At 39.6% G+C, this 27,502-nt stretch overlaps 3 protein-coding genes across 3 annotated transcripts; 2 read left to right on the forward strand and 1 right to left on the reverse strand.

The window, feature by feature from the left end:
• Positions 1–336: 336 nt before the first annotated feature.
• LOC111605035 (MICOS complex subunit Mic10) lies at positions 337–834 on the reverse strand. Its single transcript, XM_023323370.2, has one exon. The coding sequence runs from the start codon at positions 648–650 to the stop codon at positions 429–431; it is 222 nt and encodes a 73-aa protein (XP_023179138.1). The 5' UTR covers positions 651–834; the 3' UTR covers positions 337–428.
• A 20,237-nt stretch (positions 835–21,071) lies between these two features.
• Positions 21,072–22,786, forward strand: LOC111605048. The gene is made up of 2 exons (XM_030223044.1): positions 21,072–21,128; positions 21,944–22,786. Exons 1-2 carry the CDS (start codon positions 21,072–21,074, stop codon positions 22,784–22,786), a joined length of 900 nt encoding a protein of 299 aa, XP_030078904.1.
• A 2,720-nt stretch (positions 22,787–25,506) lies between these two features.
• Positions 25,507–26,434, forward strand: LOC111605033 (developmental and secondary metabolism regulator VEL1). The gene is made up of 2 exons (XM_023323368.1): positions 25,507–25,555; positions 25,734–26,434. The coding sequence occupies exons 1-2, from the start codon at positions 25,553–25,555 to the stop codon at positions 26,388–26,390; spliced, it is 660 nt and encodes a 219-aa protein (XP_023179136.1). The 5' UTR covers positions 25,507–25,552; the 3' UTR covers positions 26,391–26,434.
• Positions 26,435–27,502: the final 1,068 nt, after the last annotated feature.

Consider the following 27,502-nt stretch of genomic DNA (forward strand, 5'->3'; position numbering starts at 1 on the left):
AGTCATGCCCCGATTTGCAGATTTCCCATTCTGTGATAAGAGTGTGCATCATTTTCATTGGAATTGCATGTCTTTTTTATTGAATTTTAATTGGCAGTCCAACAAGTAACAGCTACAACATAAAACTTAGATGGTTGAGAGTACAGAGATATTGTGAGTGACATGCTGGCTCTCTCGCTCATCCTCGCTCGCTCTCTCTCACTCTCTCTCCCTCCCCTCTATATATATATACAAAGGTATAGTCATATACATATGCTAGATACATATATATGAATACATAAATGCTCAGCCAAAGAGATGTTTGTGTGTTGTTTAAGTGTGTGTATTTTTGTGTGAGTGTGAGTGCGAGTGTGAGTGTGAGTGTGAGTGTGAGTGTGGTGTAGAGTTTGTCAGCTTGCATAAGTGAATTTCGCGGTCTTTTTTAGAGGCTACTTAAACGACTCCAAGTCCTTTTCGCATGTCTTGTAAGCCACCCCAATGCCAAATCCAGTGCCAAGCAATATGGGCCAAACGCGCCGACGAAGAAACAATAGCGATATAACCGCGCCAACGACGAAGCCGCCGCCGCCCTTAACAATGCCATTGGCCAGACAGCGATCGAACTTCCTTCCGGGCTGGTCCTCGAAGAAGACTTTCTCCTCGACAGGCATTGTTGGATGTTATGCTATATGTTATTCCCACAAGTCCAGCACCTTCCCCTGCGTGTTGCTCTATTGGTTTTCACAATAACTTTGACATAAAAACGGAAAATTTTCCTAATCAAGTTGTTACGTTTAAAATTAGGCACGATTGTTAATGATGTTGTTGTTTCGAAAAACTGAAAGTGATGTCAACTAACCGCTTCTACAGCTCACCTCTAAACTACTTGGCCAAAGCCAACTCAGTTACACAGTTTTCTGTATTCCATTTGCTTATGTGCCAATCGCTTGCCACTTTCATTGTTATCCATTATATATTCCATAAAAGTCGCTTAGCTCTATCACACATGAATTTTACCTCATAGCGTATCGAAGAAAAGAAAAAAATTATCAAAGTTCCAACTTAGCTTTGTCCAAGACTCAGCAAAGAAGTCTGAAAGGTAAGACAGTTAAGTTGGTGAATACAAGTATAAAATATTAGTTTTTCTTTTCAAAATAATAAAATACTTAATACTTATACTATATAAAATACTAAATATTTAAAAAAAAATGTTTGCAAAATTTATTTATTATGAATTGAAGAAAAATAATTATTAAATTCTTTAACATATTTCAAATCAAACTAAATATTTAAGTTATATAATTTTTCATAAATAAACAACATACTAAAATCATTTGTTTCAGAAAAAAAATATTTTAAAAATATGTTTAATTTATTTTAAAAAGCATTTCTATAAAAAAAATATTTAATTAAAAACAAAATAATTAAACAAAATAAATTTTAAAACTCTTAAGTTTAATATAATAATATAAGAACATATACAAATGCATATATAATAAAAATGTATTGTATAATAATTTATAAAAAGTGTTTATTAAATATACTTATATTTTTAACGTTACAATATTGTTTTTAATTTTATTTTGCATTATAAAAATATTTATATAATAATTCCAAAATAAATTTACTATATTATATATATGTTTAAAAAAAAATTAAAAATAAAATAAAAATGCTGCTTACATATTTAAAAATAAAATATGTTAAATATTAAAAAATAAAACTTAAATATTTTTAAATAAATTTTTTGACAATTTGGCATTTGAAGTAAATGCTTAAGTTATTAATTTATATACTATATCTGATATTTTAATCAATTCAAGTTGACTTAGCCATAATATTGTGTACTGGAAAAGCAACTGGAACGAGACTCTGTAGCTTCACAGAGTTGGATGCGAACTGGCACCGACTGTTGCCAAAATGCTGGGAGGCAGCAACATGCATGCAGACATAGATAGGAACATGGTATGCGGAGCTGTTGTTGCATTTGCCACATTAACAACTCCGCGAATGGGAATGGAAATGTTTGTGGAGTGGGCTGAAGGCGGGCAGGCCTCACATTGGACTCCTTCAGAGCACGCATGCTGCCGGCAATGAAGCGCAACTGGATAAGATTTCAGCCAGATATGCTTGCCACTTAACCTTTGGCAATGGTGGTGCGGCAGCGGCAGCAGCAGTCGTAACAGCAGCCCCAGATCGATCACGATCGATATCTGCCAAAATAGATAATAATCGATAGCAAGTGCCTTGGCCGCAGCGAACACAATCGTGTGCAATCTCAACTATCTATATGGTCTAGCTGTCTGTCCGTCCATTCATCCGGGCAGCTATATGGAGAGCGATGGAGGTAATCATGTCAGCTAAGGGAAAAGCACCGTAACATTGTTTCCATTACGATTCCAGTTTCGGGTCGATGGGAACTAGCCGAGCACAGGAAAGAAAACATCGCTGACGAGCGCTGCTCTGTTGACGTGTTAAGTGTTAAAGAGACGCCGCCGCCGCCGCCAACAACTTCGTGGCCCCAAAAAGAAGAAAAAACAAAGTTTTGGATTTTGGCTAGGCTAGTTGGTAACGGCAAGGCTATAATTTGCTCGCCCACCATTTGCTGGTCTGGCTGACTGGCTGCCTGGCTGCCTGGCTGGCCTGGTCTAACTCGAAAATTGCAAATTCGGGTGTTCAATGGCGTCCGAATCCTTTTCTATTACTGCTGCCACAAAGCTGTTGCTTGACCGGGCTCTGTGTTTAAAGAAATTGTTGTGCCTCCATTCGCTGCATCAGCAATTTAATGCAGTTGTTGCTGGTGTCTGAAATTGGGTGTTTTGTGGGTGTTGCGCATTTTGCACTTTGGCACAGTTATTGGAAGCTCAGCCATTGCCGTGGCTTGCGGTAATCTTTTAAATTAAACGAATGCATCATATGCCGCTCGAAATTGGGGTCAACTCGAAGCTACTTAAGTCTACAACAAGCGAGAAACACATATATATATATATAGACCACAAAGAAACACTGCAAAAAAGTATGTTTCTCAAGTGAGCCGGCTTAAGCAAAAGCTAATTAAATCGTTAAGAAATTTAAATACTCCAACTTCTGCCGACTAAATTGCTTTCAACTAAATATTGACTAAAATATATATAAAAGTATAAATATATAAAATGACTATATTTATAATTTATATTTTATTTTATTTTATATACTTACAAACTAACTATATACTTTATGTTTAATTTAAAAAATTAATATTGAAAAAAATTTAATTTAATTTAATTTTCAAGTATTTAATATATATTATATTATAAGAAATGTTTGTAAATATTTGTTTTTTAAATAATTTTTATATTAATAATATATAATTATATCATATTAATTTATATAAAATACGAACAAAATATTTGCATACAATTTTTTTTATTTAAAATCATAACATTAAAAAAAAATTGAAATTTGAATTTAAATTTAAATAATAAATAAATTTAAAAACTGTATTGATTTTTAAACTATATGTAAAATTTATTGAAAAAAAAAATATAATATATATTTATAAATTTCTACAAATATATATGTATATATATTTATTAATTAATTTAATATTACATTTCTATTATTTAAATATACGAAAACTGAATTTTTAAAGACATTTATTAAGTCTTAAACAAATACGAAAATACAAAATTTATGTAATTTAATAGTTATTTTTGATTTTTTATTAAATGTTTAGGCTCGCCTTTAGTAACTTATAGACTTGTTTGTGTACGTTATTAATGTTTATGGGCCTTTTTTTATTGCAGAAGTGACTGCATTTAACGGTTAAAATGCAGCAAAAGAAGAAGATGAGGGCGAAGAAGCGAAGCAAGGAGTGAAGAAGGCAGTTGAGACCACAAATTGGCCAAAAGCAGTTGGCTTATAATAAAGACATTTATGGGCCGCAGCGATTCAATTGTGCGGCAGTCCACAACTTTGCAGCCAATGAGGTAAACACACAGACAGACAAACAGAGAAGAAAGAAGAGAAAGAGAAAGAGAGAGGGAGAGGAAGAGAGAGAGAAAGAGTCGAGTTCTGAGTTGATCAGCTTTGAGGTAAGCTGAAATAATTCGACTGCAACTCGCAGTTCAAGTTGGACTTGGACGACGATTACCTTGAGGGCAACGCACAACGTTGCGTGTGTGGGTCTCTGGGTGTGTGTGTGTATTGGGTGGGTGTCCCTAGTCAGACATCGTGCAACTACAACAATAACACAACAACAACAACAACAACAACAACTCAATGAGCACATGCTCAAGTCAAAAAAGAAAACATGACCAAGGCCCGAGAGCCATATGGCCAACAATTGAGATTCGGGCCGCAAACTTAGGCCCGGCTCTGGGTCTGGTGGCATGGCCAGAACGGGGCTCATTATAGATGCAGCGCCGATTTGTTTTGTTGTCCCCCCATTTGACTTTGAATTGATAGCATCAGGCAGCAGCCGGCAAACGGTTTAGCCCCAGACGCTTTTCGACTCTCCACTCCCGACTCGGACTCCCAACTTAGCACAACAACCACAAATGTGACGCAGGCCGGCGGGTGCAGCAGCCGCAGCAACAGCAGCAGCAGCCCCGTTTTGCCTGCATTTAAGATATAAATGTATCTGAACAATTGAGCTAGCAGTGCATGCGCATGTGCAGCGAAAATATTTGAGATTCGCATAAACTTTGCATAGTTTTTAGATGCTGCGCACAGTGGTCAAAAGACATGGGAAAATTCATGAAAACTCTAAATCAAATTCAAGCATTTCGATGTGAATGTGAGGGGTAGCATACATAGAGGGAGGGAGTTAGGGAGAGAGGGAGGGAGAGAGGGAGGGAGAGAGGGCTAGATACATAGATTAAGAGTGAATAGTAGGTGGGGGGATGAGAGAGAGAGAGAGAGAGAGTGAGAGAGATAGCTTAAGAGAAAAAAATAGGTAGGGGATGATAGAGAGATAGTAGAGAGAGAGTAACAGAGAGAGACAGAAAGAGACAAAGAGACTGAGAGTGACAGAGAGGGCAGATGAGATAGAGAGATAAAGAAGCAAAGGAAGAGACATAGAAGAATAGATCTCATATCAAAGACAAAGAGATTGAGATTGACAGAGACAAGGAAATAATTATGGTATCATCTGAATTCATATTTCCATATGTTTACTCTGGAATGAGCGGAAGAGACAGAGAGAGAGAGAGAGAGATGTTGGCTATGGTCATATCTCTATGTCAACTTCATATTTTTTTTTTTTTTTTTTTTTTTTTTTTTTTTTTTTTCGTTTTTATTTCTTTATTTTGTTGCAGCTTATTGTCTTAGACTCTATAGCGCATTTAGCTCTAAACCTTAACTAATGGGAGGGCAGATATGCCAATTATTCTGCACTTGTAGCTACTATCTTAATTAGTTCTAATATTGTCTAGAGGATGCAATCTCTTCAGTCTTCGCCTATTGTTGTTTATAGCCAGGTTGCTTGCGAGATGGTTAGGATGCGCTGCAAGTCTGTCCGCGTATCTTGAACTGTGTCGCCCAATGAGTTCAGCAACTGTGGGAATTGCTAAATCCCTATGTAAGACTGAGTTTCTTACAAACCAGCTGGCTCCAGTCCATCTGCGTAGTGCTTTATTCTGCAGGGTCTGAATTTTGTTCCTTGTAGTCTTCGCCGAGGAGCCCCATAGAGAGATACCATATACGAAGGTTGGGACAACTATTGCCTTGTAGATGGCGGCCTTGCTGCTGTAAGACAACTTGCTTGAAGCTCTCAGCATCCAGTCGAGGGTTTTTAGCTTGCTTTTGCATTTTGAGGTTACTTGACTTATGTGCGCTTTAAAAGTCAGCCTTCTGTCAAGAGTGATACCAAGGTACTTTACTTTTGAGGCTTTGGGAATAGTGGGCCCCAATGCAACGCTTGGGCAATCTCCTCTTCTAGTGGCGAAGGTAGTATGTACAGACTTTTGTGCATTAATGGTGATACACCACCGTTTTGCCCAGCGTCCGAAAGAGTCCAGATATTTTTGTAGTGAGTCTGAAGCTTCTTGCGCAGATACGTGACGTGATAAGATGGCGGTGTCATCTGCATAGGTCGCTATGAGTACTGCATCTGTACTTCCTATATTTGGCTCGGGAGTTGGCATATCTCCTGTGAATAAAGTATAAAGTGTTGGGCCTAGAACACTACCCTGTGGTACTCCAGCCATAATTGGTCTAGTCAAGGATACTGTTTGCCCCCTTGACACTTGGAAGGTTCTTCCAATAAGGTATGAGGATAGCAACGCGAAAAATGGGGCTGGAAGGGTGGTCCTCACTTTCTGCAGCAGTCCCAGGTGCCAAACTCGATCAAACGCCTGTTTGATGTCTAAAAAGACGGCAGAGCAGTACATCTTTTCTTCAAAGGCTCCAAGGATATGGTGCACAACTCTGTGAACCTGTTCCGGTGTTCCATGCTGTCTCCTGAAGCCAAACTGATGGTTTGGAATGGCCTCCTGGCGTCCCAGATGTGTCAGTACTCGTTCCAGAAATATTCTTTCGAATATTTTGGAGAGTACTGGCAACAGGCTAATTGGTCTGTACGACTCAATTTCTCCCACGGGTTTGCCAGGCTTAGGAATCATCACAATCACGGCGCGCTTCCAGCAGGCTGGAAAGTGCCGGATGCGGAGCATGGCGTTGTACACCATAGTTATGTAGTCTATGGTGGAGTCAGGCAGTGCTCTAAGGACTCTGCCGTTTATTAGATCATATCCAGGGGATTTTTTTGCCTTCACTCTTCTGATGTGTTCAAGAACCTCTTCTTTTGTACATCCAGTTATCTGGTCTTCAGCTGGGAGGGGCGAGAGAACGATGTCTTCTGTTGCTTCGATTTCTGAGGCCTCTGCGGTAATCACCGGCGTGAATTGGTCTTGAAGGTGGTTTGCAAAAGCCTCAGCTTGAGCTTCGTCTCCAATGTGCCAGGAACCAGAAATGCTCCGAATGGGATGACGTCGTATTGGCTGCCGTTTGAGCTTTCTTGTAAATTTCCATAATTGAAACTCTGCGTCAGTGGGCGATTCAGCTCGTACCAGCGCATCGCTGATACACCTCTTTTGAAGCAGGGCGAGAGCAGCTTTAAGATGCCTCGTGGCTTCGTTGTACATGGATTTGGCATCAGGCGTGCGTAATCTTAACCAGCGTCTCCTGGCCCATCTTTTGTGTATTAGTAGGTGTTGGGCCTCCAAGGTGAGGGGGATGTTGTACGGAGACTGTTGTCTTGTTTGGCAAGATGGTGGGGCGGCTTGGTGCGCAGCTTTGACTATTTCTTCCTGCAGTTTGTTTGCTGCGTAGTCCACGTCTTCAGGAGTGTTAAGTTCCATTTCTATGTGCAAAGAGTAATGGAGCTCGCGCCTAAAGACTCCTAAATCTGATCCTGCTGGCAGTAGTTGTTTCCTAATGGGCAAGGGCTGTGGCTGCGCGTGGATTGTGACTATTAGTGGCAGGTGGTCAGAGGATAGGTCCAAGGATTCTTCAATGGTCAATTGCCGGTCACAGATGCCTTTGTAGACAGCGAAGTCGATTGCCGAGGGCCTGTGTCCATTAATTGGGTAACGGGTGGGGGCTCCAGTCGCCAATATGCTGAATTGTAAGTTTTGAATCGCCTCAAATATGACTTCTCCGCGACGATTCGCACTATTGCTTCCCCAAAATGGGTGCCATCCATTCCAGTCGCCGCCGATGAGGGTCTTATTCAACCTTTGGCCTAGAACCTGTTCCATGTGATGATCACACAGACCAGTGTTTGGCGGAAGATAAATTGACGCAACTTCGATCGCTCCAATAGACGTAGGCAGGGTGATGGCTGAGACCTGCATTGTTGCGTTGCAAATTGGCAGTAAAGGTGTATGCGGTATTGTTGCTCGTATGAGGATTGAGGATCCACCAAAGCAGTTTGCTCCTTCACCATGAGCCTGATAGTGTTCGTATCCGAAAATTTGTGTAGTGGGGCACTCATGAGTTTCTGTTATTAACATTATATCTATGTTTTCTTGTGAGAGAAACGCAGCCAGTTCCTGAGTCTTGTTTCTCAGGCCATTGGCGTTCCAGATACCCACACGTAAAGCCATTATTTGTAGGCAAGCTTGGTTATGATGGCCATTAAACTGTTTAGCATGGTTGCTTGTTGGGATTGTACTTCTCGCATCGCTTTGAGCTCGGCATTAATTGCGTCAAACTGACGTTGTTGTTGCTGAAGCATTTCAGTGAACAAAGTGTCACTTGTGGTATTCTTATTTGACGGTCCACCTCTAGCGGCCTGTGCGTAAGAAACACCACTAATAGGCGTTGCAAAGCTCGTGGCTTGGGTAATGCTCCGGGGCCTTGTAATTTCGGAAGCAGTACTCGGACCCGTAGACGGTGTTTGTGTGGGACTCCTTTTTTGTGCTGGGGATTGCAATTTGCGCAACCGCTTGTATACTTGGCAGCCCTTATAGTTGGCTGGGTGCTGTAACTCACAGTGCACACAAGTTGGTGCCTGGTCCTTTTCGCGGGTGCAGTCTTTGGATGCGTGTTTCCCGGCGCAACGCACACATCTGGGAGCTTTGTGGCAGTAGCGTTGTGTGTGTCCAAATTCTTGACAGCGATGGCATTGTGTCAGGTCGTTGTATCTTCTTGGCAGTTCCACTGTGCAGCGTTGCCTGCAGACAACTCGAATGTCCAAAATTTCTTTGTTGTTGGGGGCCTGAGCCACGTCAACAAAAAATATATTTAGCGGTGTTTTGTCCATACGGCTCAGTGGGTTGTGCACATTTGTAATTGTGTGGCCTTTGGTTTCCAATTCCTTTTTAATTAGTGTTGTATCAGTGCTGGAGTGAAGCCCTTTGAACACGACTCTATATGGTTTGTCCTCCTTAAGCTGGTAGCAGTGGAACTCCAATTCCAGCTTAGTAAAGTGGTCTATAACTCTGCGATAGTCCTCACTGCATTGGGTTAATACACCTATGTTATTCTTCTTTGGCTTAATTACGTATGATTTAGCATCAATTACTTTATCTATTATCTGTTGAAGTAGGGCCACAGACTTGATGTTTGGACACCATATGGGGGGCGGACGAGGTTTCGGTGTAGTTTGCTGGTCGGTCAATACTGGGGCTTCTGGAGCTACAGGTGATTCGCTGTAGTCTTCATCTTCTTCTACGAGCAGTGAAAATCGATTTTCTGATATTAATGCTGCATTGCTGGTGCTTGGTTCGTCGAAGATGAGCCTTTTCTTGATGGTTTTTGGTGAATTTGGCTGTTTACGTTTCGTGTTTTTGTTGTTAGTGATGCCTTGCACGGAGGCGATATCTATTTTTGAGTTTATTGGCATGATGGAGGCTTGCCTATTTGCCATCACAACGTTAAGCTGGGCTTGCATTTCTGCATTTACCTTTACAGCTGTAGCGAGGTTATTGACATTAGATGTCATCGCGGATTGTGCTTTTGAGTGCAGGCGCACTCGCGCCAAGCGACGAAATTTCGTAAATTGCAATTAAAGCAATTGAGTTACGCGGAAGCAAGCGATAAGAAAACGCTGCGTGTGCGGTTTTTGTTGCTGTTGCGTTGAAGAATGCACCGCAAAGTTCTATTTTTAGAACTCTGCAGCAGTAGAGCTTAAGCGAAGGCTGTTCGAATTCACGTCTTTACAGGTCGAACGACTGATCGCGATTGCGTCAACTTCATATGATCTAACTGCAAACAAAGAGAGAGAGACAACGTTTCATGTTCTAGTTCCACTCACTACCAAACGTTCCACTCAGGTACACTCTGACTTGAATCGAGCCTACAGCTATAATAACTCCAGTATTAAGTTTAACATTTAGTTTAACTGCCAGTTAGCTTTAACAATAAGACTTAGAGGCGGCTTCTTCTTTGATCAATCAAAGTGGCTTATGATTATATATATATTTATATATATGTCCAGTCGTTGTTGAACCACTGTTCGCTTGAAGCACTCGCGCCTGCCCCAGCGCGCTTCCTCTTGGCCCCGCATACGAGTCGCGTTTTTAGCCCGTTCGCTGCGTGTTGTCCACGCATTCGTCGCCGTCGTCGTCGTCGTCGTCGTCGTCGGGCCCGTCGGCTGTTTAGCTGCGCATTTTATTTAACATATCATTTAAAATTCATGTAAAACACATGTAGCTGCGGCTGTGGAGCGGGCCTGCCCTGCTTTGCATACCGTGGGCATAAAGTACATGGGGCACAGCTACAGACAGAACAACTGCATCACACCCAAGCGCCAGGAGCGAGCCACAGCCACAGCCACATCCACATCGGCATCGGTCCGGCTGCCCATCCAGGCACAGAGTCCGCTGTCCATCTGGCCAGATCGCATTCATAAGCAGGCTCAGCTCTTGTATATCTGTGCGCATATCTCTCTCTCTCCTGGACTGGAAGCTTTTGCGCTTGCTTTCCATGCAGTCGGCCTGGATGAAGATGTCGATGTCTCTCCGACTCTGACTCTGACTCCGACTCCGACTCCGACTCTGTCGCTTGTTGCTTGTTGCATGCTGCATTTAATTTGTAAACAAAGTCTTTAGTTTATGACTGGCGCGTTATTTTAGCATATGCACATCTAGGCCTCTACACTGTCCACCTTGGCCCATGGCCAGGCTGAAGCATTTTGTATGAAATTTGTAAACAATTCCGAGCTGCAAGCTCTGAGCCAGTTGCCTTGCTAGGCATTTGTGATTTACATATTTAGCTCCCCTCCAGCCCACCTCTGGGTATGGATATTGTTAGCTAGTGGCATTTCATCAATGTGCTTGGCCCGCTTGGCTGATCTGACCTTTTGCCTAAGGTCTGGCAGCCATAACAAATCACCAATGACTCTGCCCGACACTAAATGCAATTTATAACACTCTTTGCTCCCGTTGTTCTTGCTGTTGTTGTTGTTGAGCAGATTGTCAAACAAGTTGACTTGAAGGCAAGTTAACGAGCGCTGTTAGCTGCCCGCCTTTGCCATCATCATAATCATCATCAGCATCAGCATCAGCATCAGCATCATCATAATTATCATTGTCATTATCATCAGCAAAGTCATTGCGCTGAACGACAACTTCATCTCATGACAGCCGCGCTGTCATCAACATCAACACACGGCGCGACGCGACGCCCCGAAAAACCCATCAAAAGCTCTGGGTAGCGCACGTAAAATGCAGCACAAAATGAAATATTAACCAACACTGAAAAGAACGAACAACAAATGCTCTCTACACCTGACTACTCTCCATCCACAACAAGCGCTGCGAAGCTCATCTCTTGACCTAGCCTTTTTTCGAAATATTTCAATATATTTCAATTTTCATACATTCCATAAATACGTGTTTATTTATACGATACGATGCCAAAAAAAGCAAAACTCAAATATGCGAAACTCAAATGAAGCTGGCCTAACAGCACTGGTTGTCTGCATAGTTTCCCAACACCATAATACTTTCTCAAACACGAATTTCTTAACAAAGTTTCAGCCTTGGCTCAAAATATATGATGTATATGTGCGCCACCTGTCGCTAGGTGGCGCCACTGAATGCTGAAATTCAACTTTAAACGTTTCAAGTTCTATATTGAGTTCTTATTTAACTGATTGATGAGTGATTCATTAGTGAAGCATTGCAACCCTATTGTTGCATAGGGCATTGCTCACGCCCCGCGCCCAACGACCAACGACCAACGCCCAACGCCCCTCGGCCTGGCAATGCACTTGTCAGTTGAGTTTTTATGAACGCTTCGGCTTTCAAATAAAACTACAGCGCCTGCCAGCACATGAATAATGCAAATGCCAAGTAAAAGACGCCAAACACCAAACCCCGCTTAACCGAGTTCCTAAAAAAGGAAGCTTAATGCGCCATAACTCACCCACACACACATAGAAAGAGAGAGATGTGTGTGTGTGTGTGTGCTGCATGGGCTTGGGGTACTCATGCATCGGATCTAATATGACCAGCCGTCACTCATTAAGCCGCTGTCGCTGTCTGACGTCCGTTTCTTTATTGTTATAAATCCTTAAAACATAAACATATATATATGTATATATATTTACATGTATGTGTGTGTGGGTGTGTTAGCCGGCGGTTATCGGAGCGACGGAAATTGCGATTTTTCATTTTCAGTTTTTCGGTTCGCTCATCAAATTTTGTCAAATTTGGCTGATGTTGCCATTGTTGTTGTTGCTGTTAATATTTTAGCAAAATAATTAACACGAGCCCAGGCAGACATCCTTGGCAGGACCATCATCAACATCCATCGCCCAGCCACGTCTCGTGCCAGCCTCAAGGCAGGCAGCCATCTCTCCCCCTCTCCACTCTTTCTCTCTCTCTCTCCCTATCTCTCTCTCTTTCTTTGAGCGTCTGCCTGTCTAAGCAGCCGCATTATATGCAACATTTTGTCGCCTTGTGATTATTTTTGGGTATTATTTGATGCCGGGCCCGACAACTGCTGAAAAATGCACCTCATTTTGCTTGATTGCTCGGCTTGGCTGCCTCTAACCGGCACTTGCCACATGCCCCGTCTCCATGTGGCTACGTCGGTTGCAGCTCTTGTCGCTGTTGGTGCTCATCATTTGTCTTATAGATGGTCTTGGCATATGTGCACGTAATATTTTAGTGTCGTTTACTTAGTGCAGGACCTGTTTCCTGTTTCCTCTTCCTCTGTCTCTACACGAGCCTGAGCCTGCGGCTGCTGTGGCTCTGGCGGATCGAGCTGTCCCTGCCCGGCAGTTATTTCTTTGATATGCATTTAATTTTTAATGGCCGCCTGAAAGTAGGCAACGCTTTTTTGCTTTTACGACTGGTTGCCACTTGGGCTAATTAAAGTGGCTGGCTAAGAGACAGGCACAGACACGGGCAAAGATATCGCCCCAAGTGCTTGAGGCGAATAGCCTAGGCAGCAGCAGCAGCACTAACTTACAACCACAACAACTACTACAACAGCACCTACAGCATGCCATTAAATCTTTGCAATCAGCTTATTAGCCTGATTATTTCTCTAAATATCGGTAATTGCTAGCTATGCAACCAATAATTAGGAACTTGCATATAATTAAGAAACTGAAATCATGTTCCATTGCTAAACGCATAGAAATCACATCAATTATATATAATTTACAAATTACGAGTAGTTTTGAGCATTTCTCATGTCGGTCCAGTGGCCACAGCAGCAGTAAAAATTCATTGCATACTTTTAGGGCTTTTCGAAAAACAACCCTTTGCAAAGGAAATCTGTATACCAAACAAATAAAGTTTATATTATACATATATAATATATTATTAATATATTATATTTTTTATATATATTGTGATAATTAATATATGATTATCTCCTTTTTAGTAACCACTACTATTTTCATAAGCAACCACATTTTTTTTAGCTTATCTTACTCAAACTCTGGAATGCAAATGTTCCTTAGCTTGAAACAACAAATTCTAAATAAATAAAAAAAATATGTTATTCTTAATATTCGTTTCAAAATGTTTCCAAAATATTGTGCCTAGAAATAAAATGTTGTTGCTTTGCTGCACTATTATTTTCATGAACAAATCTATATTTTTTATATTATATATAATATAAACATATATAAAATACTTTTTAAATTTCTTTTCCTGGACCACTTTTTGTCAAATGTAGTAGAACAGAGCTCTTCAGACAGTTATACGAAATCCAATTCCACTTAATTGGCCATTGTAAGACACGACTTATGAGGCAATACATTCGCTATCCCATGACTAATTTGTATCAGTTGTATTCAGTGAAATTGATATGGTTCCTTTCTGGCAGTGGCGCCATCTAGGTGTCCTTTTCGCAACTCATTAAGTATTGTGCTAAGCAAAATATAGTTGAATTGTTGCTAAAACATGCTTTTGGACATTGACTTATATTTAACTTATGGAAAAGCCCTGACTCAGCTTTAGAAATAGATTCAGTAGAAACAAAGGTCATTTCATGGTTTTACCCATTTGTTTGCCAGATAATAGCAAAGCCATTCAACTCTTTGACAGAAATTCTAAAAATGTCTTTATGAACTCAACACTAAAGTAATTAATAATTTTCAAAAATATATCTTTGATAAATCGATGTTTAAAGGGAATCCCAACCAAAATATATACACAATACATTAATATGGAAGCAGAAGAAACTCAAACTGTCAGCTATAGCAGAGTAGATGAGCTGAAAGAAGCAGACTTGTTCCGATTTTCTCACGCTGTCACAAATGGGTGCAGTTTCTGCGCGATGATCGTGAAATCGTTGGACAAATTGATGGCCACTCAAAACGCTAATAATTATGGCAATCAGAGTTTGTCAATTAATTTATCTGAATGCCAATGCAGCCGACAAGTGTTACTTCGAGCAATGCAAACTATGTGAAAACCTGATTTGCAGCTTGATTTTGTAATTGCCGAGCAAATTACGCGCTGAGCCGGCAAAAACAACTTGGACTCGGCATGGCCCGAAGTGTTGCTCACTCATTGGCCACGAATGCCGCAACAATCAAAACTGGTTTCCAGCTGCGCATCCCCTCGCCCTCACCCTCGCCCTCAACGATCTGGCTGCCAACCTAAATCTTTATTTATCGAACGTGTCAACGAAATTGATATCAACAGCATTCGGATGACATTATTATGCAAATGCTTAGAACCAACTCTGATTATTCTTCGTCTTCCTTAAGCATTAGCTTTTGTTTTTGTCCCCCTCCAACTTTAAGCATTCCTATTGTACTCTGTAATAGAGGCAAATGCCGGGAGTCCCCGTACCAGATTGCAGCTTAGGTTACATTTGCATAATATGTTCTTCAAAATTCCAAAATCAAATGTTAATTTTTGATTCACAAATATCAAATTCTTTTCCTGTATTCCTAAATTTGGTGCGACTATCAAAAATTGAGCAATTTTGTCAGCCAGCATAGTCTAAACATACTCTGTTTGCGGCGCCTTAAGCAAGTCAACTCAATATATGGACGCGGATACAGCTATATATAGAGATCTCGAACTAGATACAGATACATATCTATCTACAGACACACGCGCGGATATAGATATAGATATAGATATATATATATAGATATAGATATAGATATAGATAGAGATATAGATATAGATATAGATATAGATATAGATATAGATATAGATATAGATATAGATATAGATAGAGATAGAGATAGATATATATATATATATATATATATATATATCTAAGGATAACCCGATCATAGCATAGTTTATATTAGAGCTCGATACTTATATCAGTCATATGAATTTTGAGCTGTTGACTACATTTGTGAAATATCTCAAGCTCTCATAGTCCGTTCCGGCTAACAGTGCGCATATGCCCCCTTGCGCTGTGTGAAAAAGAAAAAGACAGCATAATTTATGATCAGCAATGATCGTTACTTATTTCTAGGCCAAAGAAAAAACGTTTTTGTTTTTACGCCCTTCACATTTGTAGTTGCAGTAATTACTTAAACTAGGTTTGAATTCTTTTGTTTTGTGGCACGTTTTTTAGCTTATTTAGTGCACGATCTATCCTTAGAGAAATATTTCGCAGCCGTGACCGGCAAAAATATGTTTTTGGCCAAGGCCGTTGGACTTCATTAGCAACACTTCTTTTTGCTGGACTAGAAAACTCCAAAGCAAAAAACCCCATTTCGCGTTATGTTATTAAACAATTAAAAAACACACACATATACAATGCGCGGCACGAAAGAAATGAAGTGAAAAAGAAGCGAGCGCCAGACGAGCAGCACTCTTTGGCTTTTCGTATAGTCACTTCTCCAATTGATGATAATCATTTAATTTTATTTCCATATTTATTTATATATCTATACGAAATCAATTTGTCGAACCTTGGCGCAGACAAGATAATAAAATCGATTGCCTTAAGGCGTCAATTAGTGTAAATAATCCAACTGCTTCGTTTTTGACGCATTAACAGCGACAGACACAGCTACAGCTAGAGTCATAGATATGGCAAACATAGCAGTAGATACATGTATAAATAAATATATATAAATAAAGCTATAGATACGCCCTCGGCTATAGCTAGAGACACACATGCAGATACATTTCAAGATACAGATATAGCTAGTGGTATAGATGCAAGTACAGCTAAAGATACATCTAAAGATACAGCTATAGATACAGCCAGAGCAAACACGTCTGCAGACTCAGACACAGCTACAGATACATTTATTGATACAGCTATAGCTAGAGATACATTTGCAGATATAGCTATAGAGGGAAACCTACAGACGCAAACATAGACACTTCAATAGATACATCTGCAGATACATCTATAGATACATCGAGAGATACAGATACAGCTAGATAGATACACGTCAATAGATACATCCTTCGGCACAGCTATAGATATAAAGAGAGATACAGGAACAGGTAGATACAGACCGATATATACAGACAGAAAGATGCAGACACATAGTTAGATACAGATACAGATACAGATATAGATACAAATAGAGACAGGAACAGGTGAAACTTAAAAACAGACGTAGGCAGCTATAGCTATAGTTATAGCTACAGATACAGCTACAGTTAGCGATTCAGATACATACACAGCTGTACACATGGATACATATATGTTCATATAGCTAAATACGGGCATTGGCAAATCTTCAAACTGTTTTTAGCATTAATTAATTAAATAAATTACACTGCCTCGCCTTCCAAGCAGCAACGCGTCGACCAACTTTCAGTTTCAATGTTTGCCCATTGAATTAGGCGACGAAGAGCAGCAGCAACAGCTAAATAGCCAGTAGCTGCTTGCCATGCCACTCACCTCAATGACAGGACAGGTGTGAAGGGGTAGCCGAATATGTGTACAGCTTACACAGACAGAGATGGCGACACACGAGAGCAGTAGCTGCAATATTTGCGGCTTTGTTTTAATAACACGCACAAAAGAAGTTAAATAACGCGCCTCTCTTTGCGAATCTCATGGCAAATAGTGCACTTGCTGAAGAAGCACATCAAGTTGTCTGACGTAACTCTCCTTCTCCTTCTCTCTCTCTCTCTCACTATACATGAGTGTCGCATTGCATTGCTGTGCAACTCACACCTCCCTTTGGCAAGCCAACTATAAGATGTAGTTACTTGACTTCGGGCTAGTATTTTGATCCACGTTAACTCAGCAAAGTGTTTTAATTAAGTGCCTTGCTGGCCCTAAACTCATTCAGATACAAGATTAACGCTGTGACTTGAAACATATATATCTTTAATATTAATCTAGCTGCAAGTTCATGTAAGAAATATTTAAACAGAGACAGCAATTTGCATTCCAGACTTCAGTCATAAGAGAACTCGAGTCGGTGCTAATTGAAGATAATTTTTTTTTTTCTCTTTTATGAATGGATTCGAACGAATATCTAAAATCTTGAGTATTTAGACGAATCTTTATAATAAAACAAAAAGGATCTGCATATCTCTGCAGCTGCTAAGGGTCAAAGCTCTGTCCCTTTGATGAGCTACAGCTGAGATCCTTGAGCGCGCACTCAATGCTCGAACTTTTTTCTCTTATCTTTAGTAATTGTAATGTAATGTAATGTAATAATAACATCTATGCAGTAGGCAAATGTTAAGCATTTATCGCCTGACAACAGTGTCACAAATAAGTATGCACACACTGGTGTTTTGTGTGAAAAGTGTTAGCGATCCATTGATTTGTTTGTTTTTCTTGGCACTTGTTAAATGCCATGTGCTTGGAGTGTGGGCCTCTTGATGGCAACAATATGTATCTGTCTGTCTGTCCATTTGTCCGTTTGTCCGCCCGTCTGGTCTGCCTCGCAATGCAATTTTACAATCGTCTCAGCTCAGCTCCGCTCAGCTCATTGCCGGGCCACACATAATGTGCGGGCTGTTCCGCAATTGTTTTATGAAGACGCTTAGCGTCGCCTTTGCTTTGACCTCAGCGTTTGGCAACATTTGCCAGAGACAAACAAGACCGGCAACTGGGTAAATTTGGCCAAGTGCCTCTCGTCATAGCCAACACTGAAAGCCGGCTACCAGTTGGCTTGGCCGCCTCTGGTAAGGCCCCGCAATCAATGCTCACTCTTTGATCATAGATAAACGCAAAGATTTATGTGCCCTATGTCGATCACTAAATACACTTGTTTTGGCAGCCAACTACTATATCATGCCAACCTTTATACTAAATCAATCCAACCGTACCACAAGGAACAACAACAAAACTCTCCCAACTCTGCCAAGCCCAACCCAATCAAGTCAGCTGTTGACACTTGCCTCGGAGACCCAACAAGTTTCCGTCTTTATTTACGATATTCGCTCCACGAAATCGGATAGAACATACAATATCGAAATTAACACATTTATCAAAGCCAGAGAGTAACAAAATTTATAAATTTCCAGATATTATTGTGTAAGCCATGTGGTTTCAGCAGTTGGATAATTATATAGACAGAGTTAGTCAGCGTGATTCCCATTTCAAAACTGTTGTGCAGCTGAGTTGTTAGTGGCTTGACAATGGTCAAAGATATGGCCGACCCCATATCGTGTATAGTTTACTGATCAGAAACAAGAGCTGAGTCGACTGAGACATGTTTCTCTCTACATGTCTATCGATATCGATATCTATTTATCTGTCGGCCCATCTATCGCTCAATGTCTGTCTGTCCTTGTCGATTTTTATCGATATCTCTTACCACTTTTTTCATAATATCATATTAGGATGCTTATCTATGCATAGAAAAACTGGAATAGAGCTGAGCACAAAGTCTAGAGCATCTTTGACAAGGAAATACCCATATTATGAGCTCTGCTTGAAGCTGGTAGTTTGGCTGATTGAATACAATAAAACTATTTAGTATATATTTAAATATATGATTTTTTGATTTTGTCGGTATGCCTACAATAGTATATTATAGAGCTTTTGTTTAGATACAATCGATTTTGGATAATAATATTGTTCTATTATATACTGTCTGAGAGCTGATCAAATTCAAAAGAACCTGTTTATTGTGTGGGTAGAAACAAAAGCATTTAAGTTTCTTTTATACGAAATCAAGTATATTAATATCTTGATCTGTACATAAAATATACAACATTTTTAGAAATATATAGTTTGCAAGCACAAAAGCATTCGGGTTGGCTTACAGACTCGTCGGCTAATATATGCATAGATATGCGTTACAGAGAACAAAGTTCACATAATTATATGCCTAGAGTCGAAACCCGTTCGGCTGAGTACATCAGATTTCAGGTTTCATAATTATGCGATGGCTGCGACAATTGCGATAGAACCTGGAGTCAAGCCCAGGCCATCTAATAGCCCCAGCTGAATGAAACTCTTTGTTTGGCATTTGTGGACATCCATAAATATATGAGCATTTGACAAGACAGATGCCGGCGATTTGCATTTTAGTGTAAGTTGCTTTTTGGATTTGCGGTCCGAAAACAAGTTGGGCCGCCAGCAAGTCGAATTTAATAAATATTCATACAGTCGACACTCGGAGTCACATAATGTCTCATATTAACTAAAGCTTATTAGCCCGATCGTAAGAAAGAAAGATGCGAACAAGCAAACAGACTAATGATAGTTTCTCATTCATAATCAGCATTCATAATGCCCACATTTAGCCAAGAGCTCCAAATCCTGCTCTTAGCTAATCTCTTTCTGCAAATCTTTCAAATTATGAATACCAAATGAAGCGTAGAACAGATTCAAGCAGATGCTTATCGATTCTAGACTCTTCATAAATATAACGAGCTGTAAAAACTGTGGTGTCGACTGCATGATGCTGGCTCAAAATTTCAATAAGGCTCATAATGCAGAGAAATTAATATACCCCTTTCACTACGTAAGCGAGCATAAAAAATGTAAAGTTCAGATAACTTCAGCTCATTAAATGATACAGCTCTTAGGTTACATCAACTGAATAAACATTTGCTCGCCTTTAGATACTCTAATGTCTAGAGCCTCTTGTCTACCTCGACAATGAGCAAGTAATAAATATTTATATAACAATAAAAACTAGATAATCTCTTGGTTTGCAAAAAAATAAACCTAAAACTATATTTTAATTGCCTATCAACCAGTTCTATTTAACCAAACAACAACATGATTATAATGCTAATGTGCTCACGAAATATTCGCATACAAATCTATATATATAGCACGCATGCCACTAACGAGGGAGCTTGCCTTATATATACCCTGTAAATACTTAAGTGTTGAGACTATTTATATCGAAGCTTGAATCTAACAACAATATATATGTATATTAACCAGATATTTATTTAGGTTTCTTTAAAGAGTTTACTTAAAACAAAATGCTTAGCTAAAAACATAAAAATATATATGAAAAGTAAAACAATAAGAAATAAATAATCAAAACTAATAAATATATTATAAAAAATCATAATTCCATTTTTTTTTACTTTTTTTTAATTTTTATAATTTTTAATTTGAACAAATATAAGAAAAAATCCTAAAAATAAATAATTAAAAAATACAAAAAATGTTTAGACCTTTCTCAATCAAAGAACATTGTCTAGCCTTTCTAACTAGACTAGAATAAAAAAAATAAAAAAATAAATAAAATATTAAATTATATTACAAAAGCAATAAGCAAAATAATAAAATAGATAGAATTTTTTTGGTTCTCTCAATAAAATTGTTTAAAAATTGAATACATAAAAATAAAAAAAAATACATTTAACTTTAAAATTTAAAATATTTAAAAATATTTTTTTAAATCTAATTAAAATACATTGCCATAAAAATAATTAAACTTTATTTTTCTTGTTTAATCTAGTTCGACAATATAAAATATTTATGTATAGCACCAAAATAAAAATAATAAATCAATACTTTTGTTTAGTCTGATTAAACAATACAAAATAAATCAATTTTAAGATAATAATAAATAATAAAAGGTACTAAATCAAAAATGGGTAAAAATATTTGACATAACAACAAATAAAATAAAAATATAGCCTAATTTCCATATAAACTAGTATCTTGTATACCCAACAGCGGCTCGTTGATCTTTGGATGATAGACAAACAATAGACCTGTCAGAGCAGACTGAGAGACGACGACTAGAATATAAATTGCGAATACATTAGGCGGGCATGCAAATATCGGAGCTACGAACTTCTGATATAGTCCGAGCGACTTCAACGGGTACAGTGAGTGAAGTCGGGCAAAGTAAACAAGTTAATTGAATGCCTTGCGTTTGCTGCTCTTTTTGACAAAGTTATTGATTGAATGCCATTCGAGATGCGATAATTGGGCTTCTAAAGGCAGTTAATGCTGCTTGAAGTCGACAGACTTCCAGTTGAATTGGTTGCCAACTAAACATATTAGTGGCGGGGCTATGAGGAAACTCGTTTCCAGCCAAGCGGTTTGTGGCGCCCGAAAAAGGCGACAGTATATAACGAAAATTATATATAAATAAAATAGTTTGCGCTAATTTGTGTTTTTTAGCGATATTTTATATGGGTAAAGATGCCGAGAGATGCCATCATAATTAGTGGAGGCCGTTCAGATCTCGGAGACGTTCTAATCAATATATTTTTTGTACGGATGTCGTTTCGTCTGCGCCTCAGAGCAACATATTGACAGTCGATTTGCTGCCGCATTAGCCATTAGCTGGGCGATGAGGCAACCCTCTAAGGAATTTGTTATTGGATTTTAGGCATTTATTTAAATATATATATATATATATATATATATATATATTTATTTAAGTGCGAGCGTCTATAAAAACAAGAGATAGATAGATAGAAAAGCGATATAAACCATCAATTAGCATAGAGCGTCCCAATATTGTATTTCATTCGGTGTTTTTTCGTATAAAAACTTGATACCCGGCGCCACCAACAACAGATCAGCTCAACTCACAGACCCTAAACATGGTAAGATCTAAGAACATAACTCATCTAGTGAAAGGCTTGAATCGATAACATTTTTATAATCAATTTTGATCTCTCGCCTCTTGCAGAAATTCTGCATTATCGCTTTGGCTTTGCTCGGTCTGGTGGCCGCCGATGTTAGTCACCTGCTTAACGTGGGACAAAACTCTGGCTACAGTTATGGCAGCTCCGCCTCCTCCTCCTCATCCTCGTCTGCCTCAGCAGTGCTGCCTGGTGGAGACTCGAGCAGCTACCAGCCTGAGCATTTGATTCCTCAGAATCTGCAGGTTGCTTCTGCTCAGATCGTTGCCGGAGGAGATTCGAGCAGCTACCAGGCAGCTCATGTGCTTCCCCAGAGCCAGGTTGCTTCTGCCCAGATCATTCCCGGTGGAGACTCGAGCAGCTACCAGCCAGAGCATTTGATTCCCCAGAATCTGAAGGTTGCTTCTGCGCAGATCGTTGCCGGAGGAGATTCGAGCAGCTATCAGACAGCTCATGTGCTTCCCCAGAGCCAGGTTGCTTCTGCCCAGATCATTCCCGGTGGAGACTCGAGCAGCTACCAGCCAGAACATTTGATTCCCCAGAATCTGAAGGTTGCTCAAGTGGGATTAGCCTCAGCCGCTGTGGAGACAGAGTCGTACAACATTGGAGCTGATACCTACACACCGGAACAGTTCATTCCTGAGGCCGATCGCATTGCACATGCTGCCTACGGCCAGCAGCAGCAGCAGCAGCAGCAGCAAGCGCAAGTTGTCATTGGTGCCAATACCGTCACGCCTGCCCAGCTGTACCAGGAGCCCACATCCAATGGCATTGAGGAGCTCAACACTGAGGCGCGCCTGCCCGTTGCATACACCGCAACGAGTGCCTCTTCCAGTGGCGCCGCCAGCTTTGGCACACAGTACGGCTCCAACGGCGGCTATGTTTACTAAGCTCCATCGCTACCTCTCACTCCTTCGCTCACTCCCTCTCTCTTGCACTCAATTTCTTTGTTCCTCCTGTCTACTGCTTTTTATGAATAGTAAAATTTCAAAATAAAATCGACTTTGTGACTTCTATATTCAATGGACTCAGAGTCGGGCAGGGTATTGAATCGATCCAACTTAAATGAAACTATAATTTGAAATGTCAAATCAATATTCTGGCAAAGCTCGTCACGGCCCATTCGCTCATAACGATGATTCGCTTCGAGTCTCTAGCACAGCCATTAATATTAATTATATATCAGATTAACTGGCAAATCGAAGCTGAGATACTCTTGCCATTTTTGATGTATCGAATTGCCATCAAGTAAATTAAATATGGATCCATTTATAAAACTGAGGCAATGCTAAAGCCAATTCGAATTCATTTACATTTTTCTATCTTATATAAGCAATCCACAGTTAAATCAAACTCCGTTACGAGCTGCATTTAGCTAGCGTATATCAACAATCAGTATAATCAATAACTCAACTATGTTAATTATTTCTTGATGTTCGCCTTTATGTAAATGCAATCTCAGCTACTAATGTTAACACTCTGTTATGCGCGTGTATAGGAAGTTGCCTTTTGTATGCCAATGTTGACATGATGGATAAGTCTATGGCCTATATGTATATGATGTACCTATATGTTATATATGTATCTATAATGTATGTGCATATGATGTATGTACGATTATATATATGTGTATACTGCATAAAATATACATTAATATGATGCATACATATATGATGTATGCATATATGATGTATATGAATATGATGTATGTATCTATAATGTATATGCATATAATGTGTATGTATATGAATATGATGTATGTATCTATGATGTATATGCATGTATATACTGTATAAAATATACATAAATATGATGCATACATATATGATTTACGCATATATGATGTATATGAATATGATGTATGCATATATGATGTATATGCACTTGATGTATATGAATATGATGTACGCATATATGATGTATATGCATTTGATGTATGTACGATTATATAAATGTATATGGTGTATAAGATATATATGTATATGATGTAAGTATATATGATGTATATGAATATGATGTAAATGTATATGATGTACGTGAATATATGATGTATGTGCATGTATATATGATGTATATTTATAAAATGTATTTGAATATGATGTAAATGTATATGATGTAAGTGTCTATGATACATGGATATCTGATGTACGTGAATATATGATGTATATACGTATGATATATGCGTATATAATGTATGTGTATGTATATATGATGTATATTTTCAAAAATGTATATGAATATGATGTAAATTTATATGATGTAAGTGTATATGATGTACGTATATATGCTGTAAATGATGCTTGTGTATATGATGTATGTATATACGATGACCTTAACACTCCCAGTGAGCCAAAGTTGACTTGCTCGTATTGCTTCATTCTGTTAAGTGAGTGCAATTTCAACATGTCATTCATTAGTCATAATAAGATATTATATTTTGTATATACAGGAAACAGAAGGCTTTCCAATCCTTGACTTACTTCAACCTGACTCTTAAGATACAACTGCAATTCATCAATGTTGGAATGTCCTGAAATAAGCTGAGACAACTAAAGGCTAAAGTGATTAAGGAATGTTGCTGAGTCTGTGTCTGCTTTGCGAACTATTACAGGTTCATGAACCTTTCCGGTCCATGCTTAAAGTAAAAGTTGATCCGAGACTCCCGCACTCGACCGGCTTCCATGCACCGTGCTTATTATGTAAAGCTGTGAGCCTCGCTCGTAACCTATGTCTGTCCGATGAGTTCTCAAGGCCGCTTGGCTTCTTTTTTTTAGAAAGTGCTACGTAATGGCTGCACGACTGGGCCAAGCCGCAGTGAATCATATCATTTTGCATTCTTGGCCCGTCGGTTTCAGCAACTCGTCGTGGGGATGCGGCATGCGGGTTGGTGTGTGATCGCACCAAGGTCTCTTGAGCTGGGGCTGGGCTGCTCTACCGCTGCAGATTGTTTGACCCTTTTCTTTTTCTCCTTATTTTACGGTTATTTTTCTCTCAAACTGAAATTCAATTAATTTCTTAAATTGTAACCATGCGGTCAAAGGGGCAACCAGGTTGGGCCAGTCCGCAAAAAGCCATCAAATCCATGACCTTCAAATCAAATTCGTTCGTGCGCGCCCTTTGGCCAGTCCTCACTCTCTCCTTCTCTCTCTTTCGCCTTACATTCGCTCTCTTCGCACTCACCTTTTCTGGCACTAATGAGCTATATGAAAATTAGTTGACAGACTAGTATTTAAATTTATCTATTAGCCGGTTAGATTTTTGAATCACAATGTTGTCCACCAAAAAAAAAGCCGCTTGCGGAAAAGTTTTGTAAATGCGTAAACTTGTTTAACGCGTGTGCTTTTTTTTCTCGCTCTTTTGTTTTGTTTTTATTTTTTTCTTTCTGGCGTGTCTTTATTTATGGTTTTGTGTTTTTTCTTTTCGCTTAGTGTATATTTTAAGTGGAAGCTGCAGACCTAGCTGCTCCCACCGCCGGCGCCGACGCCGACGCCGCTGCTGCTGCTGCGTCTGCTGCTGCTGCTGCTGCTTCTCCAAATGTGCTGCAAGTTGAGTGATGCTCTTTTTTCGCTATAAATTGCCGGCATGCTTTAGGGATCAGCATCAGTTTCAACGTCTAGCTCGTCCAGTACAGTCGTAGTCGTAGCCATCAATCCAACATGGTTAGTACGCCTTAACCGTTGGAGCCAGAGATCACAAATTGGTTCAACTGTCAATTTGTTCTCTACCTATTTTTTTTCTACTTTTATTTCCTCCAATTTTTTTTTATTGTGCAAGGGTTTTTATTGTGCTTTGTGCTGTGCCTAATCGGAGCAAACGTCTTCTTCTCGTCCATTGCAGAAATTCCTTATTGTGTTCGCTCTGTTCGCCTGCGCGGCTGCCGATGTCAGCCACCTGGCACCCAGCAACGATTATCTGCCACCTGTGCAGACGTACTCGAGCGGTAGTGGCCTCTCGACTGGCGGCGGCTTCTTGACCGGCAACTTAGGGGGTGGCAGCGCCTACTCGACTGGCGGCGGCTTCTCGACTGGCGGCAGCTACTCGACTGGCGGCGTCAGTACCTCATACGTGCCTCCTGCTGTCAACTACAATGCACCCAGCAACGAGTACCTGCCCCCAGCTGTCCAGCAGACCTACTCCGCCCCTGCCTACCAGCAGACCTACTCCGCCCCTGCCTACCAGCAGACCTACTCCGCCCCCGCTTACCAGCAGACCTACTCTGCCCCAGCTGTTCAGCAGACCTACTCTGCCCCAGCTGTCCAGCAGACCTACTCTGTCCCAGCTGTCCAGCAGACCTACTCCGCCCCCGCTTACCAGCAGACCTACTCTGCCCCAGCTTATCAGCAGACCTACTCCGCCCCAGCTGTCCAGCAGACCTACTCCGCCCCCGCCTACCAGCAGACCTACAGCACTGGATCATCCGCTGGCAGCTACTCGGTTGGCGATGTTGGCACCCAGTACGCCTCCAACGGCGGCTATGTCTACAAGAAGAAGTAAGACGCTGCAAACTGTTCACCATACCGAATCAGCAGTAATGTAAATAGCCTACTATATGCTTTTTGCACCATAAATTCAATTCATTTGTTTTTTTTTTTTGCAACCTGAGTGTACATAATTATTAAAAAAAAAAAAAAACAAATCTGAGAGATTTTATTTTAGTCGTAATGCTTAATGCCAAGCTCAAGTTCAAGGTGCAAGGTATTTGTAAGCTCTTCCATTCAGAATCTGTGAAATCAACCAATCAATCAGTGTCAGTTGGAGATCTGGAAGCTTTCAAAGTCTTGAAGAGCTTTTGCTCATGGTTTCAAAGCTACCAAGTTGCCTAGATGAGCTTAAATATGCTTAACGCGAGCTTTTGCAGCGCTTTTTAAGCTCGCAATTTGTTCCTCGTAAAGCTCAACTCATACTGGACTCATAAAGTAAGTTGTGCCAGTAAGCGACTAGTGAATACCCATTGAAAATGTTTTAGTTTTTATTTTTGCAATTTCCGAACATTAATCATCTGCCTTCATGCAGAGGTTTATAATAAAAATAACTCAGAAAAGTTTCGCATTTGAATGGCACTGCAATATATATAAGTTACATATATTTAGAGGGTGTCTCATAAAAAGACTCTGAATATAAAGCACTTCGATATAAAGATGCTATATACAGGGTATATAAAATATGCAACAAGCTCACTTCTATATAATAAAGTACAGGGTATATCCAAATAAAAAACATTCAAAGCAGTTCCATATATATAAATATATAAATTACAGGGTATATCTTAGACAAATAGAACGTAGCATGTATCATAATAAACTGACCTATAATTGAGTAGAGGGTATCTCAAAGCCTACAAGGTTACTTCAATATATCCAATTTATATATCAAGTACAGGGTATCTCGTTGTCAAATAACAATTAAAATATATAAAAACAATTCTATATGACAGATTAAAGGGTATGTGTAAGTGCACCATGTAAGAGCAACTCGATACCCATTAGACTCTATGCATGTAAGGTACAGGGTATTTTATAGTGAAGCAATGAACATTGGTAAAGACACTTCTATATGACAGTTTACTGAATATCTCCTAAATAAATTACGTTAAGATCAGTTCGATA

This window comes from Drosophila hydei, unplaced genomic scaffold (assembly GCF_003285905.1).
Source record: "Drosophila hydei strain 15085-1641.00,03,60 unplaced genomic scaffold, DhydRS2 tig00000090-arrow-arrow-pilon, whole genome shotgun sequence".
Classification (NCBI taxonomy): domain Eukaryota; kingdom Metazoa; phylum Arthropoda; class Insecta; order Diptera; family Drosophilidae; genus Drosophila; species Drosophila hydei.

Coding starts and splice junctions, on each gene's coding strand:
- LOC111605035 (XM_023323370.2), bottom strand. CDS start 650: ATGCCTGTCGAGGAGAAAGTCTTCTTCGAGGACCAGCCCGGAAGGAAG.
- LOC111605048 (XM_030223044.1), top strand. CDS start 21,072: ATGCAAATATCGGAGCTACGAACTTCTGATATAGTCCGAGCGACTTCA. Junction 21,129..21,943: donor GAGCGACTTCAACGGGTACA/GTGAGTGAAGTC, acceptor CGCCTCTTGCAG/AAATTCTGCATTATCGCTTT.